General features: G+C 40.2%; 1 protein-coding gene and 1 long non-coding RNA gene across 3 annotated transcripts in view; one reads left to right on the forward strand and one right to left on the reverse strand.

Moving 5' to 3' along the window:
* Window positions 1-242: 242 nt before the first annotated feature.
* The window catches only part of COL9A1 (collagen type IX alpha 1 chain), a 78,137-nt gene continuing 53,287 nt past the window's right edge, over window positions 243-25,092 (reverse strand). For both annotated transcript variants that reach the window (XM_029945508.1, XM_029945509.1), the window contains 9 exons: window positions 24,433-24,504; window positions 23,858-23,893; window positions 22,908-22,952; window positions 21,333-21,365; window positions 17,929-18,075; window positions 17,643-17,697; window positions 15,734-15,922; window positions 9,227-9,304; window positions 243-784 (listed from right to left, as the gene is read on the reverse strand). In XM_029945508.1, the coding sequence (XP_029801368.1) occupies window positions 600-784; window positions 9,227-9,304; window positions 15,734-15,922; window positions 17,643-17,697; window positions 17,929-18,075; window positions 21,333-21,365; window positions 22,908-22,952; window positions 23,858-23,893; window positions 24,433-24,504 (840 nt within the window). In that variant the 3' untranslated portion in view covers window positions 243-599. The remainder of the gene's footprint in view (window positions 785-9,226; window positions 9,305-15,733; window positions 15,923-17,642; window positions 17,698-17,928; window positions 18,076-21,332; window positions 21,366-22,907; window positions 22,953-23,857; window positions 23,894-24,432; window positions 24,505-25,092) is intronic.
* On the forward strand, window positions 4,305-25,034 carry LOC115297029. Its single transcript, XR_003911221.1, has 4 exons — window positions 4,305-4,453; window positions 5,408-5,510; window positions 20,330-20,445; window positions 24,453-25,034. It is a non-coding gene; the product is annotated as an uncharacterized LOC115297029 (long non-coding RNA).

The raw sequence follows: 25,092 nt of genomic DNA on the forward strand, positions 1-25,092 counted from the left end.
TACAGTACAGTTCAACAAAAATCCAGGCTGCCTACGAAAACCAGCATATGATGTACGGAAATCAGTGCGTGGGGCAGAGCACATTCTTGACACTCCCAAGAGGACACATTGATGGGACTTTTAAGCACCAAGTCTATTGACTCCAGTGAGGTTTCTTCATAACTAGTCTGCTAATCCTCTGTAAGCTGAAACAATAATCTGAGAACACCATCTAAATAAAAAATGAAAATAACTAGTGCAACTGAGGTAAACCAAACAGTTGTTTTTGTTTATTGGCACAGTGGCCCACCACACATCACATACGTATAGCACACTAAAATTCAAGGTCCTGGGAATGGGATTATAAATTTATTTAAAATGAGGGTTTTGAGTTTTCTGATTTCTTTTTGTATCTGATGGCTCTGTTGTCTCCTCTCCAAGAAAAAAGAAAGGATTTATTGAATAGCACCATTGTTTTAAATCTAACTGTCAAATAAGACTTATGTAATAACATTGAAGGTAATGCACTGTTGTCTTTTGCCTCAGCTTCGGTGGTGTTTCCCCTCCAAGCTCCGTTGCCAGGCATGCTTTATGCAGACAGCCATGCAGCACTAAGCTTTTCACTGATTAGGCCCTTTGCTAAATGCTCGTTGACCAGCCTGCATGGTGCAGGAGGCTGGCTCACAAAAACCAGGAGGCCCAGGAGGTCCTGGGGGGCCAGGTACGCCAGGAATTCCTGCTACCCCTGGGGGGCCTCGCTCACCATCCCGGCCGTTCCTCCCATAGCTGGCAGGACCTGGTTCACCTGAAACACACAAATGATTGCACATGTGAACAGGAGAACCCCAATGGCTGCAAACTGGCCGACAGCACGGGCCCCCCTCCCCTAGCCCAGCAGTGTGCACTCAGGGGCTTACTACCTGCTTTTGGAAATGATGGATGAAGACATCATTTTAATGTTAAAATCCTTTCATTGGACTTGGGTTTCTTAGAAATTAAAAGTGGAAGGAGAGCATCTCTAACCCACATTTCCACAGTTCAGTAGAGCTGAACTATCCAGTATGGTAGCATCTAACCACATATGTCTATTGAGCACTGAAATGTGCCTAAGTCAAATTGGGATGAATTCTAAGTGCAAAACACCCCTGGACACTTTGAAAACTCAGCGTAAAAATGTTAAATTTATTTCACTAATAGCTTTGGTTGTTATTACATGATGAAATAATATTTTGGACACAATGCACTAAATAATTGTATTATTAAAATTAATCTCACCCGATTCTTATGACTTTGTTAATGTTGCTACCAGCAGATTTAAAATTATGTACACAACTCTCATTGTGACTGACATTATATTTCTACACTGGCATCATCCCTAATAGGTGATCAGTCCAGACAGGGTGTGTACGTATAGCTCAGAGGTTAGAATAGGATTTAGAGACAGAAAGATAGCCTTAAGTTCTTGCTCTGCCATTTGTGAATGGGGTGACATTAGCAAGTCACTAATCTCTTAGTTTTTCATCTACAAGACAGGATGATGCCTTCCTTAAAACTAAATTCCATGCCTGAAAGCATCTGATATATAGGGGCTATTATTATGATTATGAGGACATTGACGATTGATGTCTTTTAGAAGCCTGTGCAGTGCACCTACCAAGTTCCCGGACATTTTCCCTTCAGGGGCTCACCCCTACAGTGGCCTAAATTCCTCAGGAACATTTTTTCCCTGTGTCATGTTCAAGATTGTTTCATCACCCCATGTGGCACATTCTGTGAGGAATGACACCCCACGACAGAGGGGAGTTGCTGCATCACACCAGCAGTGCTCTCATACTCTTCGCGCAAAGGTGGTGGTAAGAAATCGGTGGAAGACAAACTGTACGTGCCATGAGGATATAGTTCTTAGAGCCCCTCTTACCTGGGCCATTCAGCCAAGACGGGGAGCATGGTCAGTTACATATTTGCTTAGATGAGGTCTCCTTCCTTCTTTCTCAGTCGTTCTCGTTTTCTTTTTCTATTTTAGTGGTTTTATTAACATACGCTTTGTATTGGTCTTGTTATAGTGGTCTGGTCTTATTAAGTGGTCTTATTACATATCTCACACACTTTTAGAAGGAAGGTAGATTAGAGATATTATTTTACAAATAAGATCTCATTCTTCTTGATGCTTACGGTTAGATCTACACAAAGCAATATTATAGGACAAAACTTTTATTTTTAGATTTTTTTTAAAGTAGTCTCTACAAACAACGTGGGGCCCGAACTTACAACCCTGAGATCAGGAGTCACATGCTCTACCAACTGAGCCAGCCAGGTGCCCCAGGACAAAAATTATTAAGTTTTAGGAGAATCATTATCTTTGATTCTATCCATCGCAAGGCTGTAGATAAGCAGAGCTGTAAGTAATTTTCCTTAATTTATCCCATAAGCTTCCATTTGACTACATTCACTTGTAATGAAGCAGATGATTATGTTTCCCTCTAAAGACAAGGCCCCTGAGAACGTTTGTCCCTAATCAACAGCACCTATAAATACGGCTTTAGCAGGGCCCAGGCAGGGCTCTTGACACAGGTGGCTGTTCAACGTTGTTCATTTAAGCTTTAAAAGACCAGATAGAAGTACATAAAAAGTGTAATTGTCATACATCTTATCAGGGACATACCAGGTCGGCCTCAACAAAATCAAATCAAGATTAAGAGGAGAAATGCCCAAAGGAGAGTTCAGACCCAAAAGACCAGTGGAGGAGCAAAACAGGTAATTCAGATCAGGGTGGGCAAACATGGGGTAGTTCAAAATGAGCCAACTCCTGTGTTTGCAAATAGTTCTGTTAGAACAGAGCTGTTTCTGCATTGCCTCTGGCTGCTCTCACACCACCCAGGGCAGAGCTGTGGAGCTGCCCCAGAGACCGCATGGCCCGCAAATCCAAGAAATATGGCCCTTTACAAAAAAGCTTGTTGACCTTTAAGGTGGTAAAGAAATGGCCCTACATTAAGTAACATCCTGCTGGGGCACCTGGGCGGCTCAGTCCTTGGTTTTGGCTCACATCATGATCTCATGGTTCGTCAGGTCAACCCCGGCATCAAGCTATGAGCTGTCAGTGGGGAGACTGCCTGAGATTCCCTCCCTACCCTTCCCACACACTCTAAGTAAATAAACTAAAAAACAAACCAAAAATGCCCTGCTGTCTTCATGAGAAGAAAACATAACACAAGTGTAATGAAAACTGGTGAAGTTTGAGGGAGGCAACATGGAGGTCAGAGACCTGTTCCGAACGGCCGGCGTGGATGCCGGCGGCAGCTCACTCCAGCCAGCAGCAGCCATGGGGAAGGCGGGCCAGCGCCAGCACAACCTCTGGTCATTGTTAAGGGAAGCTAGCAGCTGAATTTTAGAATAAATCTCTCTCAATTTCTAAATATTAGCAACGAATTCCAATTTTCATTTAACATTTGTAGAGCCAGACTCCTGCCTAAAACCTTAAATTTACGGGGATTTTTTTCCTACTATTCAATCATATTAGAAAGCAGAGGGAAAGCTTTTTTTAGGATTTCATATGTACTTCCCCACGTCTATACATCACAGGAGAGGCTTTTTCACTTGCTACATTTATTCCAGATTCCTGCTAACCCGTTGAAGAAAGAGTTGATGAAGCCATCCTGTGTATCCCTGATTTATTTTATGTAAAACACTTCTGGTCCAATTCTCCCTTGCCCAAATACAGCAATTTACCCATTGAGGCTTTGGATGTCATCTTCCTCACCCTGATTATCATCACCATCAACATTTATACAATGCTTTCGCTTTACCGTGGCCCTGAACTGCGTTCACTATTGATCCCACTTTCCTCTGTGTGAAGTGAGGGTTAAGAAGGCATGGGGCGCCTGGGTGGCTCAGCTGATTAAGCCTCCAACTTCGGCTCAGGTCATGATCTCCAGGTTCCTGAGTTCAAGCCGCCTGGGGCTCGGTGCTGACAGCTCAGAGCCTGGAGCCTGGCTCAGATTCTGTGTCTCCCTCTCTCTGCTCCTCCCTCATTTTGTCTCTCCCTCCCTCTCTTAAAAATAAGTAAAAATATTTAGCCTTAAAAAAATTTTAAAGGCTTAATAACTGTCCATCATCACACAGCGAGAGGGTGTTGGAACTAGAAAGTAGGGCTCTTTACCACTACTCAACCTAAGGGTATTTCCGTACCGATTGAGTAGCTAACGCTGCCTAGCGCGTGCGCATGTGCGTGCGTGCGCGTACTCATGTGCGTGCATGCGTGTGCGTGCGCGGGTGCCTGCGTGTGTAGTGGGGCGTTAATTCAAGGAGCCTGAAAGTAACTAGGAAGTAAAAAGCGGCACCATAACCAAGACTTAGTATTGATTCTTCTGGAGCTCTAACTATAAAAAGAAACTAAAGATGTTTTCTCTGAGCTTTTGTCCTGTAAAAATGGCCAGAGGGAAACCATCGGCCTTCACTAACAAATCTTCAGTTTCTGGTGAGTCCAGACCTTGGGCATTTACTCTCCAAGGTTCTTGTTATTGTTTCGGAGCATAATTTTGGGGTGATACAACGTCACAGTCCAAATCATTCAAGATATCTAGCAGCTACATTAGCGAATACCTATAAACTCTCCAGCCCCTCAGAAAACATATGCTTTGTCTGCCTCACGGGTGTGTTAGCTGCAGTAGCTGGCTAATGATTACCCAGTTTTCTGAAATTTCAAGGACCTATAAAAATGTTATTGCCAAACATTTCGTTATTTTTAAAAATGAATGTGCCATTCTCTGTGAGAACACTAGAGGGTAGTCATGTTACGTTGATGGAGGCCAGTCCCTGCTGGAACATTCTGAAGGATCTACTCCATGCTGCAAAGTAAAAGGGACTGTGTAAAAAGGCCTTTAGGGGGGAAAAAAACCCTGCAAGTAATTTTCAGCATTAATTTGGTGATTTGTCCATTGGTTATGTAAAATGTGTGTTCCAGGGACTTTCTTACATTTCTCACCTTAATGCTGCTTACATTTGTGTGTTTGACAAAGCACATATGTTTAAGGAATTGGCGTAAAGCGTTTCTTTATAGGAGATCCCCACAACCAAATAAAACCGCTGCAGTAATGGAAATAGGATAAATGGCTACTGCTAAACACGCCTAAACCAAGTGTGCTCTTGGTTTGGGGTTTGTTGGGGTTTTTTCCACTCAGTGTTCGCAAGCAAAGCTCACCCGTATCCAACTTTACGTAAGAAACCAGAATAGCCCAGTTGCCTAGTGTGACCCAGCACAAAGCCAGCTCTACCTTCCTCTCCTCTGAGAAGGGAAAGCATGTCAGCTCACAAGCCACATTCCTGGTGGTCACATACATATGATTCCTTATTTAACTTGCTCCTTTCCTTCATGAGTTTGCACGGGAAAGATCAGGACCTATTATTAACTATATTCCCTTAAAATCCCCAGAGCGTCGAGGAACTGGCCCCAAGTGGGCAAGTTTGCTGGCAGCAGGCACAGAGAGTTACTCTTAATGAGACAACCCAATCAAGCACTACCACAAAGGCCTCTGGTAAGAAACTGAAGGTGGGGGTGGGGAGGCATCGAAAGTCCCAGCGATCTCTCATCACTGCTTCGTGAGAGGCAGAAAAGGAATCAAGACCCCACGCGGTTATGAAACATGACGAAGTTATGTGGCTAGCATGGCAGGGGCAAGCTAATCACATTACTAGACAGCCAGTTCATCATTTTGTCCACTACATGAACCTGGACACGGAAGGCATGAATATTCGCCTCTCACTTGTTAGCTGACAGGTCTTTGTCAGAGCCAGTGGCCTTTGTAAGTCTGCACTTCCTCAAATATAAACAGAGGAATAACAAAATAATGACAGCTAAGTTTGCAAAATGCTTGCCATTTGCCAGGCACTGTTCTAAGTGTTTCACGTGTAGTAACATGTGATCCTCCTAAGTAACTCCATAGGGTAGAGGTGGTTCTTGTCCTTGGGATGCAGCAGAGAACTAAAGCGCTAAGAGGTAGAGTCACTGAAAATAAATGAAGAGCCGTGCATACACCTGGGCAGCTTGGCTCCAGAGCCCATCCTTCTTAAATACCTATTCTGCCTACCTCTGGCTGGGAGAAGCAAACTGGATGATTTATGGGCACTTTTTAAACAACTGAACACTACAGCCAACACAGTAGTCAGTGTGATGGTTATAATAACGACCTATGGTCCATATTAGGCAATGTACCATTACAACCCCACTGGGCCGTGTAATAGTTAATGTTAAACAGATACAGAGAGGAGAACAAAACTAAAACTGTCCACAAAGCATCAAGGAATTCTGATTACTGGTAGATAATTAATGTGTTATATATTTTTTAAATATATATGTTTGCACCAGGAAGAATGATCAAGTGAACGGTTTTTATTCAGGGGGATTTACATCCTCAGTCCAACAACAGAGATAACAAAGAAGGATGTAGGATAGATTTCCTGTCCTACAGGCTCGTTCTTTTAGGCTCCAGACAAATCCCTGCACAGAGTCCTATCAGAAGTTACTCCAGGCCCTCACGTCCTATTATTATTATGTTTGTGAGAGACCAGAAACCACATTCCTAATCACATTCCAGGCTCTGCCAGGGAAATTAAAGGGCTCAGCCGCTCAGTGAACAAGTGGAATAGTGGAATAATTTACTGTAAACCAGCTCTTTGCATTTATGACTTGGAGTCGAAGTCATCCAAGGTCAGAAAGCTAGTAAGTGACAGAGTCTAGATTTGAACCCAGGATGTCTGAATTGTGGAGCTCCAAACAGCCTGCTTTCCGAGTACTAGCTTTAGGGGAGAAATGATCCCAAAAGCTCTTGTTCAGGGACCGATGGATTGGACATTGTTAGCTAAGCATATTCATAGTGTAGACAAGGGAATGTGAGTTGGCCTAAAAACCAAAGCACCCAGCTGGTGCCTCGGTGCCTGTGTGCTACAGTACTTGGAAAACTGCATGCTTTTGAAAGGTAGCCTCAAGTTTTAAAAAATAATCTGAGGGGCACCTGGGTGGCTCAGTCAGTTAAGTGTCGGGCTTTGGTTCAGGTCATGATCTCATGGTTTGTGGATTTGAGCCCCACGTTGGGCTCTGTGCTGACAGCTCAGAGCCTGGATCCTGCTTCAGATTCTGTCTCCCTCTCTCTCTGCCCCTCCCCTGCTTGTGCTGTTTCTCCCTGTCTCTCAAAAATAAATAAAAATTTTCTTAAATCTGAAGCCCGATTTCTCACTAAATAATGTCAAATATCCTCTTAAATAATGACAAAGAAGACCGAGATTTCAAAATTGAACCAAGAAGGAAGGGGTAAGGACTGACAAAAGGCAGGGGAAAAGGAAAAGGACAGGTTTAGGAGTCTTAAAATAGCCCATAACATTTTTTAACTAATCATATTTAGGCTTTAAACCAAAGACCAGCTATAACAAATTAATGTGTTTTCATAAGGTGGACAAGGTGAGGACCAGTCATCGTCAGTGCTGCCAGTGATACGCCTGTCCTGCCTTAACCATCTGCCCACACAGACATGACTGATGGACTAAAAAGCAAATCACGGGAGCCCCTTTCTGGTCAGAGAAATGGCCGGGGGCACATGGACACCCTCCCAGCCAGGTTGGGCGGCTCTGGGCGGGGGCCTGCACACGGCAGACACGTGTCCCTCGTGACAGCCTGGGGCACTGCACGTACAGAGCTGGTTTTGCGTCAGGCTTTACACTTTAAACTTAAAACATGGCTTATCAACAGATTTTTTTTAAAGAGTCACCAGAAATGATAATATATTTCTGATAAGGGAAAATCTTGCCAAGAGTGCAAGTTTCTGGTCCAAGAGCTGTTACATGATTTCTCAAAAATATGGGAGAAGGAGAAACTGTGAGGCAATCCTGTAACATATAGATAATTAAGTACATTGTTATGATATTTTTATCAGCTTTAAACTACCTATTGCTGCCACTGATAAAGGAGGAACGCACTCAGAAAATTCCATTTCCCTTCCCTCTTCTGAACATCCATCATGAATATAGACTTTATCAAACACTTAAAATCTTCTTGGTTCCATATATCTTCAACCAGATTTTCTTTCCTTTTCCAATCACAAAAATTTATCAGCTCGTGAAAGCATCCTGACAGACTCATGAATCGCAGTGTTAGCAAAGCAGTGAGCTATCTCCTAATGTATTCATATTAAAAAAATTTTTTTTAAATGAGAAAGCAATTCCCAGGAGCAACGAAATGGATAATGAGAAAGCAGTGATGGTTTTGGCTGCAATTAGAGCCATGATTGAATATGTAAGCCTCTGTCAGAATGAGAAAATGAGCATTTATTTCTGTAAATTTCCCTAAACCAAGTTTTCCAAATCCACCAAGTGAGCGTGGACCACCTTTTAGCGCACAGCCTCTCATCCTGACTCTCTTCAGCTCCAGGGGCCCAGGGTCGGGGGCCTCCCTTAACCACTGCCTCAGCAGCTGTGGTTCGCTGGGAGGCTGCAGGTCATTCATGCTGTCAAACCCAACTGACACCCCCCCACCCCCCCCAACCCCCCGCCCATGCTGCTGCTGCGGTTGGGCTGCTGTCATTTCCCAGTGGATGCGTGTGTGGCAGCCGGGACTGTGCGGACAGAGAAGCCAGTGTGTAAAGAGAGAACAGACGCTCAGTGAGGGGATCCAGGCTCTTCTCACAGAGGTGACTTTGTTACCTCCGCCAGCGCAGCTGCGGTACGCAGCTTGTGCATGGCTCTTTGTGACTATATGAGTAGGAATGTTCAGGTTTATTTTTTTTGGATTTGGGTTTCTGGAGGGTCTGGATATTTGAAACAGTAGCTTTTAAAAGAAAATTTCAGTTACTCCTTGTGCAACATGAATAGTTTAAAAACTTAAACACTTTCTTGTTGCTCATTTTGGTTAAAAAATAAAACCCATCAATTAGGCTAAAAATGGATAGGAACTCATTCATTCAGAATTTTCTAGAAAGTACATTGTGGCTGGACTTTGACACAATTTTTAAAAAATATATCTATTCAAGAAATTAATATTTTAAGCTCTGACTTTTTTTTCTCATAAGGAACACAGACAGGCATGATTTACAGATCATTTAACTCTTCATTAAAGTTGGTCTTAAAAAATCTGTGCTGGCCTTTATTGAGAATTACATATATGCTTAAGTAATCAAAGAGCAATTCTTTAAGATATGATCCTATTCAGACTGCCCACTTGCTACCGGTTCCTCAGCCCTCTGTTGCCATAGAACCCACTTACCTGGCAGACCTGTAGCTCCAGGCAAACCTTTAGGACCTCTTCCTGGAGGGCCACGTTCCCCCCTTTCTCCCAAGTCACCTGCATTTCATTAGAGAAATGTTATTGTCTGTGTGCTTATTAAAAGAAAGTTCTATATTTTTAAACTTTAAGCAAACCCAAAATTGAGAAAGCAAAATGCCATGAAGTTGCCACAAACTTGGTTGTAGTATGTAGTAAGGCAAAAATTGAGTCAGTTAATTATAGTAAGAGATCCAAGGGGGAAAAAATCAAATGACTGTATGCATAGATGCTGAAAAGACATATGACAAAATAAAACATGCATTCCTGATACATCATTCGGTAAAATAAGAATCAGTGGTTACCTCCCTGACCTGATAAAATATATCTGCCTCAACCCAAAAGCTAGCATCATGCTTAATGGGAAACACGAGAAGTGCTCCCACTACAGACAGAACGTTACAGAGATGCCTACGTTATCACTATTGTCATTTGCTTTGAGAGTCAAAAACATTCCTGTTTTCAGGTGATATAGGTGTATGTCTTAAATCCTTTAAATTCAACTCAAAATCTACAAACAATGAGAGAATTCAGTAAAATAGCAAAGTATAAAATTAACATATGAAAATTAGGAGTTTTTACATTTGTAAACCACAACCAGAAATAAGATGCAATGAAAATAGATCCCATTTAAAACAGCAATTAAATTAATAACTGGGAATAAATTTAATCAGAAATGTGCAAATCCAACAAAAAATTTACATCTCTAAAAGATACAAAAGACTGATAATTGTTCCTAGGTGGAATGACATCATCACAAAAAGGTATGATTCTCCCTAAGCTGAAGTTTCATCATGATCTCAATAAAAAGTTTTTTTTAACCAGAAAAAAGGATTCTGAAGTTTGTACAGAAAAACATGTAAGTCAGAGTAGCCACAAGAACTCCAAAAAGAAAAGCAACATGAAGGGAATTAGTCCTACCATGTATTAAACCAATTAAAATGGTGCGGCACTGGCACTTGGATAGACCAGTGAGCCCAAAAACAGGCTCCACTATATATAGGAATTTGTTTTATAATAAATGTGCCATCTTAAGGTGGAAAAACAGTCAAACAAGTCAATAAATAGTGTTGGAAAAAATGGGTAGCCAACTGGAAAAAAAGTTGAATCTGTTCCTCACAATATGATCTAGGATAAATTACAAATGGATCAAATATTTAAATGTAACTTAAGAATCAGAAGAAAATAAGGAGAATTATTTTATAACCTCAGATTTGAGTTAGCTTTTACATTATGATTCAGAATATGAAGAGTTCCTAAAATCAACACAAAAAAGGTAAACAACAATTAAAAAATGAGAATATAGAAACAAGAAAGTCATTAAAAGGAAACAAGTAGCTCTGAAGTATGTGAAAAATTACCTGACATCACTCTTACAACAAAATAAATGGAAATTAAAAATAACAAGACAGCTACTTTGAACTATAAGATCAGCAAAAATACAAAGTTTAATGAAACATATACTAGTAAGTCTGTGGAAAAATACAATATTGTTGCTAGTAAGACTGTAAATCGAGGCAGTTTCTTGGAATATCTGTCAAGATTACAAATGGTAGTACCATTTTACCTAGCAATTCCACTTCTGCGAATTTATTCTAGAAGTACAGAGGTTATGTTTTATTTGTACAAAAATGAAATACACAGTGATAGTCACTACGGCCTTGCTATAATGGTAAAAGACTAGAAACTGTCCATGAAATGGTTACGTGCATGATGGCACTTCCATAGAATGACATACTATGCAGCTATGAAGAACCAGGGAGCCTTTGAAATAACCTCAAAACATACTGTTCTTTGAAGAAAATCAAGGTCCAGATCAATACCAAAGGACAACAGGACTTACCTCTAAAAGGAGGTAGGGAATGTATAGAATCGTGTATTGTCCATTGTCACTGGTAAGGATAGGCAGGAAACTAATAAAAGGGATTACCCAATGGGAAGGGGAAAGGAAGCTAAGCAGATGGGAGACGGGTGGGAGATAACTCCTCACTAAATATGTTAATATATTTTAAAATTCTTGAACAGTGTAAACTTAGTGTCACTAAAAATAAATTAATGAATCAAAATTTAAAGTGTGCTGTCACAAGTGCCTACATTTAGCTTGTGATTCATTATTTATAAGGAAAATGCTTTGGCCTGCAACCAACATGTGTATTTGCAAGACAGTTGATTGAATTTGGGGATTCAGCAGCCAGAAAACCAAGTTTCATTAATTATCCTGGCCCCTGCAGAGAAACCTAGAAACTTGGCCTCATTAACAAAGTGCCCTAATACCTTAGTCAACTGGTCCTCCTGTTCCCCAGAGAAGGCATTATTCTACTATATCACCGGTACAGTATTACATTATTATTCTGCTACTCATTCAGAGGATGCAGTGGCATTTTGCAACAAATTCTATATATAATCATTTTCCCAAGCATTTGTATCAGCTCACTTCATTCAGTATTGTTTCACATTTATAATAATTTGAAAAACAAAAGCATGCATGCTGAAATAGTAAAAAAAAATCTAATTATGAAGTGAATGTTTAAATAGTCACTATACTTTGATTTTAGCTGTGAATGTCCTCATATGAATATTTTTATCATGAATAACTGTATTTTAAAAACAATTTAAATTTATATAAATACCATCTAGGGATATAGAGCTCAAATTTAACTCACATTCACATAAGCTATTTTTTTACACTCATCATCAATATGGCCTTACTATATTAGGAATATATGATAATTAGCATTTTAAAAACTAGAACCTAAGCGCTCTTGTTAACTTAGCAATTTAAATGTCATATCACTGTAATTCTGGAGGCTCGCAATGAGAAGAGAACCAATAAATGTGCCACATTTTCTGAAGCTGTGAGATGAAGATTATAAATTAAAATGTAACTTCCACACAGATAGTGAAAGTTAAACACATAGAGCAAAGCCACATCAACTTTAAAATGTCGCTTTCAAGGACTAAGACTACTGTCTTCATCATGATGCTGTCTTGTGGTGATCAGTCATAGACAAACAATTTTTAGAGATGGGCTCCGAGAGAGAGAGAGAGAGAGAGAGAGAGAGAGAGCGCGCGCCACATGCGAGCTGCTGCTAGTCCATAGCAAAGTGTGTTGCACCCCGGCTCCATTATCCCCGGGGTTAACCCACTTCCTCAAAACCCAGTCATGTCTCCTTTTGACATGGATGAAAACCGGCTCCAGGTCTACCTTTAATAGCTAGCCTACTCTATGGGAAAATATACATGAAGAGCTTGTAAAATAAACGAGGTAAGGTAAGAAGGGAAATATGCAGTGTAACAAGAAAAACAGCTCCCTGTGAACAGAGTGGCTAACATGGGAGAAATCATCATTGCTCCAGAGTTGCTATTTATTTCACATATTACAAAGCTATAACTGATCCTCCAACTCCATGTGAGGAGATTAATACTGAAAAACATGCTAATCACAGTTATGATGTGTATTTTCTCAAGCCCTCGTTTACATATTGACACATCTAAAAATATGTATATGACCTTACTCCAAAAAACTTAGAGGTGATCCAAACCATGAACATTTAAAAGCAGTATTGATGACATGGAAGATTAATTTAATACTAGGCAAAGTGAACATACGTCAATTAGAAGTCTCTCATGTTTCCGCTTGAGTATTTATAAAATGTACACGCAGCAGGGGCCGTGGTCTTAACACGTTTGTATGGCACTGCATAAACATGTCAGTATGAATATGATTTAAGATTCGAGTATAATTTCTGGCATATTACTACCAGCTCCCACTGAAAATGTTTCACAGCATTTTGCAGAGTAGTTTTTTAGGGAAAAAAATGCTTTTATTAAAGGCCTTGCCTGAACTGCTAAAAGCTTTAGTAAAATGTATTTGTTCATTATTTATGTAGTAATATCCTTGGGAAAAAAACTCTCAAAGTAATATGGCCAAGCAAGATTCAGCCTGTCCCTTCTTTATTAGTCATGGGAAGAAGGCAGCAGGTGACACTGAAATACATCTCTTCTCTAATTAGCTGAACATTTAAATTCCAAATGGTGAACTATTTGTTCTCAGGGAAAAACTGATCTGTATCCTTTGGCTAGTGGAACACTGTATGTTTTTAATTAAATATTACTGTTATAATGGATGTGGTAGGGCAAGTAAGGTCGGGTCCGGTTACCTGGAATCATACATTTCCAAACTCATGATCGCACTAGTGGATGAGATCTGAGGATAGTACTCCTTTCTTCCTATACCCCAAATTTTAAGAAGTAAAATTGACAGAATATGCTGATTTAAAGGAACCCAGTGATAGAGGGATGGAAGGACGGTGGGGAGAGAAAGTCCTTTAGAAAAAAGAAAAAAGACTTCTAGAGTACAAACTATGTCATAAATCCTGAAGAAAAATTAGGGGGAAGTGCTTTATATGATCAAACTACACTTGGTGAATAAACTTAGTGCTAGAGGCATTTTCGAGATTCCAAATATAGAAATATATTTTTCTTCCCTTCAAAATAAAGTTTATCTGCTAGAGCAACTCAGCCCGACCCAGTCACAATTCAGTGCTGCTAAGAGCTTCCAAGAGAGCTTCCCGAACATCTCACCTTTGTGTCCTATGGCTCCCAGCCCATGGTTGTCCATTAAAATCACATGGGGAATATATTTAAATCCTCCTGCTCAGACCTATTAAATCAGAATCCCTGAGAACGGGACCAGCGGTGGACAGTTTTTAACGCTCCCAGGTAACCCCACTGTGCACCGCAGGCTGAGAAACACAGTTTTCGGCAGACTGTACTAGCAGAGTAAGTAAACAGACATTCTTATTTCTTAGAAAATAAGATGGAACTTCAGAGGAGTTCTCTTACTAACTCAAAATTAAGTTCTACCCCACATACAGAGATTTCCTTGTAGCCAGAGAAAACAGGACTGTAATTTCTATAGCCCCTACAAGATGTTTCTTTTCAGTAGGAAAATGGGTGACTGCTCTACACTAGTGCGTTCGGCAGCATCGGAATCATCTGGAGGCTTGTTAGAGCGCACACTGCTGGACCCACCGCCAGAGTCTCTGATTAGATCAGCGGGGTTGGGGTGGCTGGAGAATCCGTGTTCCACACGGGGTCCCCGGTGGTGCAGGTGCTCCAGGGAGCACTCTCGCAGAACCACCGCTCTACAGGGAACTTACAAGAAAGGCTGAGGAGTCATCTGTGGGCTCTGGTGCACCTGAGCCAACTACGTCAGCAATCCACTGGAGGCAGCAGAGTTCCTTGGAAATTGTTAACAGAGTGAATGGGGACTACCCACAGAGTACCTGCTCGTGAGTTCCTGAACCAGTAGCTAAAAGCAGGACAAAGATGAATGACTATGTGATTCTTTCAAAGAAAATATTCAGTTCCCTGTAAGAGGAGCTCCGAGCTCTCTCCATATTTCATTTTGTCCAGCCCCTGAAAGCTTGGAAATTGTGCCAGTCTTACAAGAGGTTCCAATTAGGGCTCATTTTTTCACATACAGCAATGCACATGCCAAAAAAAAAAGAATCAAATATAATTAACAAAATTGTTCCAGCTGAAAGTGTAGTTAGCCAAATGCATCAGCAATTCATTTATAGATCCAAAAAGGCAGCTTGCTTGCCCTCTGACCATTCACACCATAATATTTACCCCTAATTGGAACACCACCATTAAAAAAAAAAGTCCCTCTCTGGTTTCTGATGCCATGTCTCCCTGAAGTTCCTGAGAGAAGTGTGGGTCAGTCACCATAATATAGAAATTCCTGATTTTATTCAGCCCTCTCTGTAAATTTTCCAGGGCACACACCCACACAAACATACTTACCTCAACCAGCAAACACCATCTGAGGCGACCAGTCCTTCTGCAGGTCCTGCTGAATGCCTAACACACTCTCACAATCCTATCTTTCTGCAAAATACTGATTTTAAGGGCTTAACTTGCTTTTAAATAAAAGAGGAAGAAACAAACCTTTTCACATTCCCTTACATGTTAAAGAAGGAAAAAAGTTAGATTGTACCTCAGAGCTGAAAAAAATCCATCACAACTAAATATCGATTGTCACTTTTTAATAGAAGAGGGAGGCAGCTTCAGTTCACGATGTAATTGGTCTTATGTCCTGCTAACAAATTGTTAGTTTAAGTAAAGGATACAAACATTCTAAGGCTGGTTGCCATCTTAGAAGAACTCTACGAGGATTTTAGAGTCTCAAAAAAAAAAAAAGCTGAATGATCTTTTACAAGATCCTGTAAAATTTATTTTGAACTATGACTGAGGCACAGGGTAACTGAAAAAGATCAGTACTAAAAGTCAAGGGACCTTAATTCTAGTTTCTGGTCCACTGTTGTAATCCAGCAAGGTCAAGAAGGTGACATATCATCGTTTCCTGATCTTGGAAGGATGTGTGAATACATCTGAAAAAGGACAGTGTATGTTCTTTTGTTCCACCTGGGCAAAATGGCTTACCTTTAGGCCCCCTCAAACCAAGAGCACCAGGAGGGCCTTTAATGCCTGGGAGGCCACGAAGTCCCATCTGGCCTGGGAAACCATTCTCTCCAGGAGGCCCTGGGGGACCCGGGGGTCCAGGCCTCCCAGGGAGACCAGAGGCTCCAGAGTCAGGCCGCTTGAGACTAGCAGCCATCTCAGCAAGATGCTCTAAAAGATAATAAACAAAACAGCCCAAGAGGAGTCAGAAACATGAAAGTGACTCAAATGATAAAAGGGGTATTTCAAGTGTCTTTTTTTTCTAAATGTGTCCCCAGAGTTTCAAAATTGGTGGTGAGAAATGAATAAAGTTGGATCAGTTTTGCATGGACTTTCTGCCAAGAAGCTTCACTGGTGCTGTCTTATTCAGCTATCCCTAGATAGATTTGGTCCTGCTGCTTTGAGACAGGGGAGGGGTAAAAAAAAAAAAAAAAAGTACACTGCAAGGCTTTCTGGTGGGTAGTGTGCTAAAAGGAGGAGTATGTCACCTGAGTTCTGACTTGTTATCTGAAAACCCAGTATGGGAAGAAAATGAGTTTCTTAACAAAGCTTTTGAAAAGCCAAGAACATTGTCCAGAATTCACATTCAGACAGTAGTTGAGACCTAGCCCATAGTTTTAGTTTGAAGACATGAAATAACCTAAAATACCCTGAGCATTCACAACTTCTTATAAATTCCCTTCTCAAAAGTTTTTTTATGCTTGAAATAGACAACTGACATTAAAAATAGCTTGCTTCCTGGGAATGTTCATAGTCTGTCTTAAAAATTAATAACTGTGTAGGCTTTTTCAGGAACCATTAAATAGATTAAGAATCATCCACTAAAATAATGAAGAATAAGAAATCCTTCCTATGAAAATACTCTAAGGGAAATATGCCATTATAATATATTTTAAAGGTGTGAAGGAGACTATGATTTGGAAACAAATTTCTAACCAACATTTTAAAATTGTTTAAATGTGAACATTCTAGTTTGCCTTATGGAAGACTTAGCATAAAATTATAATTTTATAGAGATACAACATTTAAAATTGAAATATTCTTTTTTTATATAGTTGTCAAGTTGGTTTCCATATAGCATTCAGTGCCCTTCCCCACAAGTGCCCTCCTCCATGACCATCATTCCCCTTCCCCTTTCCCCCTCCCCCTTCAGCCCTCAGTTTGTTTTTAGTATTCAAGAGTCTCTCATGATTTGCCTCCCTCCCTCTCCCTGACTCTTTATTCCCCCTCCCCCTGAAATATTCTTTCAAGATTAAGTGTCTGCAATGAAGAGACATTGGTTTTCAAATATAGAAGTGACAATTTCATTCTAGGAAAACTCTGCAAATCTACCAGACAAATTAGACTCTCTTGTGAGCATACAAAAGAAGAGTATCATGACGAAATTGGTTCCAACCAGAATAAGTTAATTATTTGTTAGAAGGCCCCAATGTTATAGGATCTCCCCGGTTTCTTTGTCCCCAGTTTCCTTTGCTGTCTGATTTTAGAACTAGATCATTTCTGAAACAGCTCTGGCAAACAGCTGCTGTCGCCATGTTGAATTTAGACAAAAGTTAGCAAATGTAAAAACATATCACCATTTTGGTAAAATACTAGTTATTAATTTTCTACATGTTATGCATGAGTAGAGACAATGTCCTTATGCTTCTTATGGGCATGAAGACTGTCAATTATTTCTCACATAAGTTACAGAAAGAGTCACAGTCAGTGCCAGATATACACTAAGTGGTAATTCATGTTCCAAAGAGGGGGGAAAGTGTGTGTGTGTGTAACACTTTTTTGAGGCTATAAGGTTTTGAGTGGCAACAAACTGGATGAAACAATATTAACATTATTTAAGATCTCCCACTTTTAAAGCACACCCAAAGTTAAGACATTATGATTTATTTACCTTGCATGACTCTCATGCAAACCTGCTTAATGTGCTGATCTGTTGGTGCTCTACCCTGGGACAGGGGAAAAAAAAAGACGGTTTATACACAGAACCATAAAGAAGACATTGTTAAATGGTAACCTGACAGACTCGGCAAGCGACCAGGTGGCTGGATTTACAAGAGAACTCAGCCCCACTCCCGAGGAGCTCATGTCTGGGCCAGCCTGGCTCCCCAACCCCCGCCCCTTCCGGTGCTGTGAGACTGAGTCTCCAAGAGAAACCCTGGGGACCGTCCACCACTCACTGGAGGGCCCTGGATGCCAGGCAAGCCGGTGGCACCCTGCTCTCCCTGCACGCCTCGCGGTCCAGGTGGTCCTCGCGGGCCTTCCACTCCGGGAAGCCCCCGACTGCCTTCAGGCCCCCTCAAGCCAGGTTCCCCAGGGTTACCCACCTAGAACACAACGACACATTATAAAACCAGGGTTATCCACGAGTAATGTGTCTGCTTAGTATTAATACAAGACTTATATGAAATTTTGGGTTTGCTTACATTCTATCTCCCAAGAGGTATTTGCTCAGAGGTTACAAATTCTCAAGATAAAGACACATTATGCTTCTATCTCTGAGAATTCCAGTTCAAGTAAAGTTTTTCAAAATCTTTCCTTTTGATACAGTTATTATTTCAAAATATTCAGTGAAATAATATATTTCAAATCACAGTTTTTATACTTTAAGCCACTTCCTAAGAACAAGTTATTTTTTAATAAAGATTTGTTCATCTTTCTGGTCACAGAAAGGCCACTGAGTTCCTACAAGACATGTTGCTGTGTATATCACCAATATAGAAAGCATAAAATAAAGATATTTCCAAGAACATAGGTTATTTAGCTTTATAACAGTGGTGAATTTGAAGAAGCCAGATGTATCCAAGAATTCTAAAATATTAACATTAACTAAATGTATTTAAAATGCTGCACCTAACATGAATACACTTAAAATGGAACAAATAGTGAGTCCATAATTTATCTAAGCATCGAGGAAATTTAAAATCTAAATACCAAAGAAGTTAAAAAAATAAACCTTGTCCTTAGCACAAAAGCATATAACAGATCTTTTTTCTGAAAGCAGACCACTAAAAGCATTTTTTAAATTTCCCATCTACAATAACTGCTTTAAAAGAGACTAATTTAATTCACTTTCTGTTAAACTCCCTGTGGTAGAATTTTTGGCATAGTAGTTACAATGTGCCATTGTTTGTAGAATAAGAATGAGAAGATAAAAAGGACAGGAGGCATTAAGGAACGCTAGTGCTCAAGATAATGGTAAAGTTCATAAAGCAACTTAATCCTGCTTTTTCATATGCAACATTCAGAGAGCGCCAACTCTTTCAAACATTCAAATGTTGTACACCGAAGGGAAGAAGGTGGTGAGGCAGGGCTTTCACTAGACACATCTGAATACAGCTCAACAAGTGTCTTTTCCAATCTTTGCTTTATGAAAAAAAAAATGGTACTCATCTAAGTCAAGCTGTCAGAATTGCTTCTATGAAAAAATTATGGCTTAAAGACTTCCTGAAAGACCGTGTCAGCAGAGAGCGCTAAGGATGTGCTGTGGAGGGCTGGGCGTTATCGGATGACTACAGTGCAAAACTGTAACAGCTTCTAAAGCAACCCAGAGGAGAAGCCAAAGTGAGTTTGGAAGTGCACTAAAGAACTAGCAGGGAACAAAAGAGACCAAATCAGAGCCTATCATCTTGTTGACAATGTCCAAAATACTGCTAGAACAAGTGACAGGACATTTTTTATGAAGAAATCAAAGGCCAACATGGCCAAGACATCACAAGGGCCCTGAGTCCTTGGAAAGAATCCTTCAGTTGAAGACTGGTATGACAAAGTAGAAACTGGGGTACAGACTTCACCTACTTACCGGGTTTGTCTATGCTGACATCACCGAGGAAGGTGAAGTGTGTCTGCTCATAATTATTTCTCCTGATTCTGGGAAAATACACTTCATCTGCATCAGTATTATGTGGGTGGTGTCAGAGAAGAGAGGGGTAGGAAAGGAGGTGCTAAGAGTTAACTCCTGGTAGCATACCCTAATTTAAATGAAACTAACTCATTTTGATCACTGCATTGTTCATTCACTCTTTCCTTTTACAACTTGAATTCTTACCATGGAACATTACTGATTATTCTAGAGTGAAGTAGGATTTCTATTATAAAATCCTACCAAGGTTTACTCTATGTTTTTGTCAAGCCTAAGCCATTAGGCGTAATGGTGTTACTTGAAGCTTGAGACTGTCCGTGGTGTTCAGAGGCAGTATGTAAACAGGTGAGCTAATACAGTGTAATAATTTTTAACTCATGGTATGTAAAGAGCCCAGGGCTGGCATCGTAACCAAGTCTGATGAAAGAAAGCGGGGCTGCGGACAGGGCTAACTGCTTACGTAGGAGCTAGCTGTTCTAAGGAAGGAGGAAGAGTGTTCCAAGCTAGGAGATCAGCACATGGCATTACACAGCAGGCCTAGTAAAACGCACTCAACACTACTTTCTTCCAGAGAGGGAGAGATGAGGCTGGCAAGGCAGAGTCCACTTCATCCAAGACTTTTATACCCTGCTAAGTGTCTGATTTTATTCTACCAAAAGTTATCCCTGAAGGGTTTATGCAGAGGAGGGATTAATTGTGGGCTTTATATTTTTATCTAGATGACACTGGCTGCTCTGAGGACAATGTCTTGTACAGGGACAGAGAACAGTGGAGGAGATTCCAGAAATAGGAAGGAAAAAAGATAAACTGGAAGCTGGTGGCAGTGGCGTTTGAGGTTAGAGTCTGAGCTTCATCTTTCCTCCTTGTACTCTTAAATTTCTTTGTATTAGATGTGCATTCCTTTCAAACTAGCAAATTGCCCCAGGTTTGATGGTTCTATAGTTGGTTCTGTTAACTTTGTTCTAATAATTGGTTCTATTATTGGTTCTATAATTCTGAATATATCTAATCTCTAAGGACATCAATTTAGTTTCTGTAAAATGATTAATGAGATGATCGTTTCGAGCTTTAATAATTGTCTATTATATTCTCTTACATATTATGACTTTATGTTACTTCCCAAGCCAGAACATGCAGGAGATTGATAAAGTTGCTGAAATATTTGCAACAGTATGACTTTCAATGAAATTTATTTATACTCTTGTCACCACAAAGGACAAGTCACTTCTTTTAAAATGACCCATTTGTGGGGCACCTGGTGACTTGGTCGGTTGAGTGTCCAACGTCAGCTCAGGTCATGATCTTACGGTTCATGAGTTCAAGCCCCATGTCAGGCTTTTGCTGACAGCTTGGAGGCTGAATCTGCTTCTGATTCTGTGTCTACCTCTCTCTCTGCCCCTCCCCTGCTCATGCTCTCTGTCTCTCTCTCAAAAGTAAATAAACATTTAAAAAATAACCCATTTGTGAAAGAAATTACCATGTATTCCATTGAGCCATTTATGAAATTAGTTCAAAAGGCAGATCCATTTACACTGTTATGAGGAATTTTTTTTCCTTTGGATGAATCCATTACTCAAAGAATAAATTTATACATTAATTTCCTTGAAGGTAAGTCCTTTAAGAATTGAATTTTACAGAGTGATTTCATAAAGCAGAATATTGCATTTTCTGTAGTTTTATTGATATTTTTATTTTTATACCATTATTGATCATTGTACTTACAGATCCCTTTGGCCCAGGTAATCCTATATCTCCCTAAATCAATAAAACAAACTTATATTAGAACAATGCATTCACATTTGATTGTTTACTAAGAACATTTCAAAGGTTATTGTGCTGCTGAACTCAGAAAACTATGAACAGATGGATCCTGGCGCTGCAGAAAAACATTAGATTAAAAATTTGGATTCTAGTCCCAGTTCTGCCACTTAACTTTGTGACCTTTTGTGAGCTTTGTAACCTCCTAGCCTTTGGCTAACCTGTCAAATAACAGGGCTAAATCAGAGCTCTACAAGGCTCCAAATAGATCTAAAATGCTAGGTGTGAGAATTAAAATGTGTAAGTCAAAAGATACTAAACTAGCATGCTATTTTAAAACACAGTAGACATTTTAACCTGATGACTTCATTTTTGAAACTTTAACAGTATTTTAAAACTCATCCCCAAAAGTCTATCAAACCAAATATGAATGGTTTTATGCTTTATTTTTTATAAAACTTGGAAATCTCCCACCCCTAATTCTAGATGTGAATTCAGCTCAAGTTTTAGCACCTCAGTTCATCTCCACTACAAAACAGAATGACTTAAAACATCCTCTTAGTCCATAAAATGGAAATTTTTAACAGAAAATAAAGTTAAAATAATCCTTTTTAAATTTACCTGATAGAGAGCTTTGCCTAATTCAGATACTACATTTATATTAGCTCTAAATCCTGAAAAATCTGAATAAAACAACATTACTAAAATTTTTTACTGCACTAAGTGCTCTCTGGAACTATTTTATGAGAAATCTGTCACCACTCCAAGAGACCAAACATAAGTTTTCACATTAGGTCATGTTAGATTGTGTCAAAACCATAAAGATGAGCCAGCAGATCTAGCAGTTCTCGCAGTAAAGATAATTTTTTCTCATTCTTACTGCCTTCGTGGAGATTTAGCAACAACATCCTCTGGAGATGAAGGTCACTTCTTTGGAAGATTTTAGACTACAGAGAATACCTACAGTCAAACTTGTGAGCCACAGCTTTGTAACTCTAATAAAATTAATTTTGTTTCCATGATAGGCACTATTCATACACTTTCTATAGTCATATAAGAATCACTTGTGGGGAGCCTGAGTGACTCAGTCGGTTGGGCGTCTGACTTTGGCTCAGATCATGATCTCACAGTTTGTGAGTTCAAGTCCTGTGTCGGGCTCTGTGCTGACAGCTCAGAGCCTAGAGCCTGCTTTGGATTCTGTGTCTCCCTCTCTCTGCCCCTTCCCCATATGCGCTCTCTCTCTAAGATAAATGTTTAAAAAAATAATCACTTGGAATGTCTAGGTGTAAAGCCATAGGAAAATTCATCACCTATAAGAGTACACTCTATTCTCCAAAGGCATAAGGCCAGGTCTATCAATTTTAGGGTGTTTCCCCTCTGCTTTACTTAATCTTAGTCTTGAGAAGTCATTCATTAGTTTATATAGGAAACATTGTAGCCACTATTGAAGTTAGCAAGTGACAGAAGCAAAGAAAATATATGTTTCTAATACAGTTAGAAATCAGTACAGCTCATCATTAACCAAAAAAAATGTCTTACAAGTTCACCCCTTTCTCCTGCTTCACCTTCTTCACCAGAGGAACCCTAAAAATTAAGATTGAAAGTCACATTTTTGAATTGTTAGTCCCTTGCCTCAGTTTTAACCAGTCAACATTGATACGCATTCCTGAGTGCCCACAGGGCCCCCCTCCATCATGCAGAAATACGAAATGCTCCCAGTGACATTTCAGTCTGTCAGTTGCTAGTCCAAATCAGAAGAGAGCCTAGAGAATAGATGAAGGTGAGGTGAGTTTCTCCGAAACTTAAGGATTAATGATTGTATCCAGCAATTTTAAAATTAGGTATTCCTTGGGGGCACCTGGGTGGCTCAGTCAGTTAAATGTCTGATTCTTGGTTTCAGCTCAGGTCTTGGTCTCATCATTTCCTGAGTTCAAGGACCCTGTGCTGACAGCATGGAGCCTGTTTGGGATTTTCTCTCTCCCCCTCACTCTCTGCCCCTCACCTGCTCACACTGTCTCTGTCTCTCTCAATATAAATAAACTTAAAAAAATAAGTAAATAAAATTAGTATTCATTGAAAAAAGACTTTTACTATAGAAAAAGGAACCTAGAGAAAGGATTAATTGTAATTCATGTTCACAGTTTATTTGTTAAGGTCTTGATACAGAAGGGCTCAAAATATGATGATGTGGCCAGAGAAGGCTCTATCAGTCACACACACCAGCAAATGAGAGCCAGGGACACTCCTCTTAAAGGACGGACAGTGTGTAGTTTTGGAGACAGAGCCATCATTAGCACCAGCTTATTAAAATAGTAGATAAGGTTACAGACCAAACTAAACTCTAGGTTTCACTCACCATGAAGCACATTGAGAAAAACTGCTAGCCTCTGTCTTTTTACTCTCACCATAAACCAGCCAGTGCCCCCTGCTGGTGAGGCACATTCATGCCCATTGCTCACTGCATTTCATACTCTTCTGATTGGACCTACCTGTTCACCCTTTGGACCAGGTTCACCGACTGCTCCCTGTATTGAATAAAATATAATACTTTTTCAATATTTTGAGATACTCAACTACATAATTTCAAATGAACCAACTTCCCACATCAGGCTGGTAGGCAAGGACATGTATGAATAATGTGACAGATGCTCCTTTCCTCACAGCCTAACAACAGGCAGGTGAGACCCGGAGAAACTGACAATTGTCCAAAAACTGGCAACTTGGGGTGTTCTCTGACCACGCCCACATAAAATCGGACTGGTAGGAATGTAAATTTAAAACTAAACAGGAAGAATGATTGCAACTGAAATTTTTATTTTTCTCACCTTTTATTTTTTCCTTCTGAGAAATTATCATGTTAGGTGTTTGGTGGGGTTTTTTTGGTTTCTTTGAGGTTTTTTTCTTTTTTGCTTCTTGAGCCCAACTCTCAGTAGTTTAAGATCTCTTTCTTGATCACTGTCTATGACCATGGCTATAAAAATCTCCACTGGGCCAAACAAAGCTTGGTTTGTCATAGTAAAAATCATCCCTTCCAAATAAGGAACATTTTGGAGGGCTAGCTTACCCTGTCACCTTTCATTCCAGGAAGTCCAGGAGGGCCAGGCAAGCCAGGGAGGCCAGGATTGCCCAGAGAACCCTGAAAAACAAACATGGAGTCTCCTGAATCACTGTTACGGCAACACCGTAAGCACACAAGACACACAACCTCGGGTGTGTTGACTCCGGTCTTAAATAAATGTGCTGTGGTTGGTGTAGCTCTGCTCCTCAAATGTGCCTCTCCCACACTCTCAGGAAGAACTAGGCCAGTCCCTCCACCAGCTCTGCCCACCTCTGAGGTCCTCACCTCCCAGGTCTGCGCCCCTCCCAACAGTGAGCTCTTTCAGTGGGGCCAGGACATTGTCGTGCTTCTCTGTGTAAACAAGCCCTACTCCGAAAAGTCAAAGGCAGCATTCATGCATGCTTCTCTTCAATTTCAAGAACAACCAGAGGTCAAATGTAGCACTTAATGTCTCTCCTCATTTCAAAATGTGTGCTACAAACCATACTGATTCAAATACCCTCTGATGGTATCCTAGATGTAATGTGAAATTTCGCATTTACATTTTCACACATTCACATCACAATAGAAATCAAGCACGGATGATTAAAATCACTTTGTGCATTGTTTTTCTCTCTTTGCTTATTTTTACAAATTTACCATGTTTTGTATGAAGCATATAAACTG

Source organism: Suricata suricatta, chromosome 7 (assembly GCF_006229205.1).
Source record: "Suricata suricatta isolate VVHF042 chromosome 7, meerkat_22Aug2017_6uvM2_HiC, whole genome shotgun sequence".
Classification (NCBI taxonomy): domain Eukaryota; kingdom Metazoa; phylum Chordata; class Mammalia; order Carnivora; family Herpestidae; genus Suricata; species Suricata suricatta.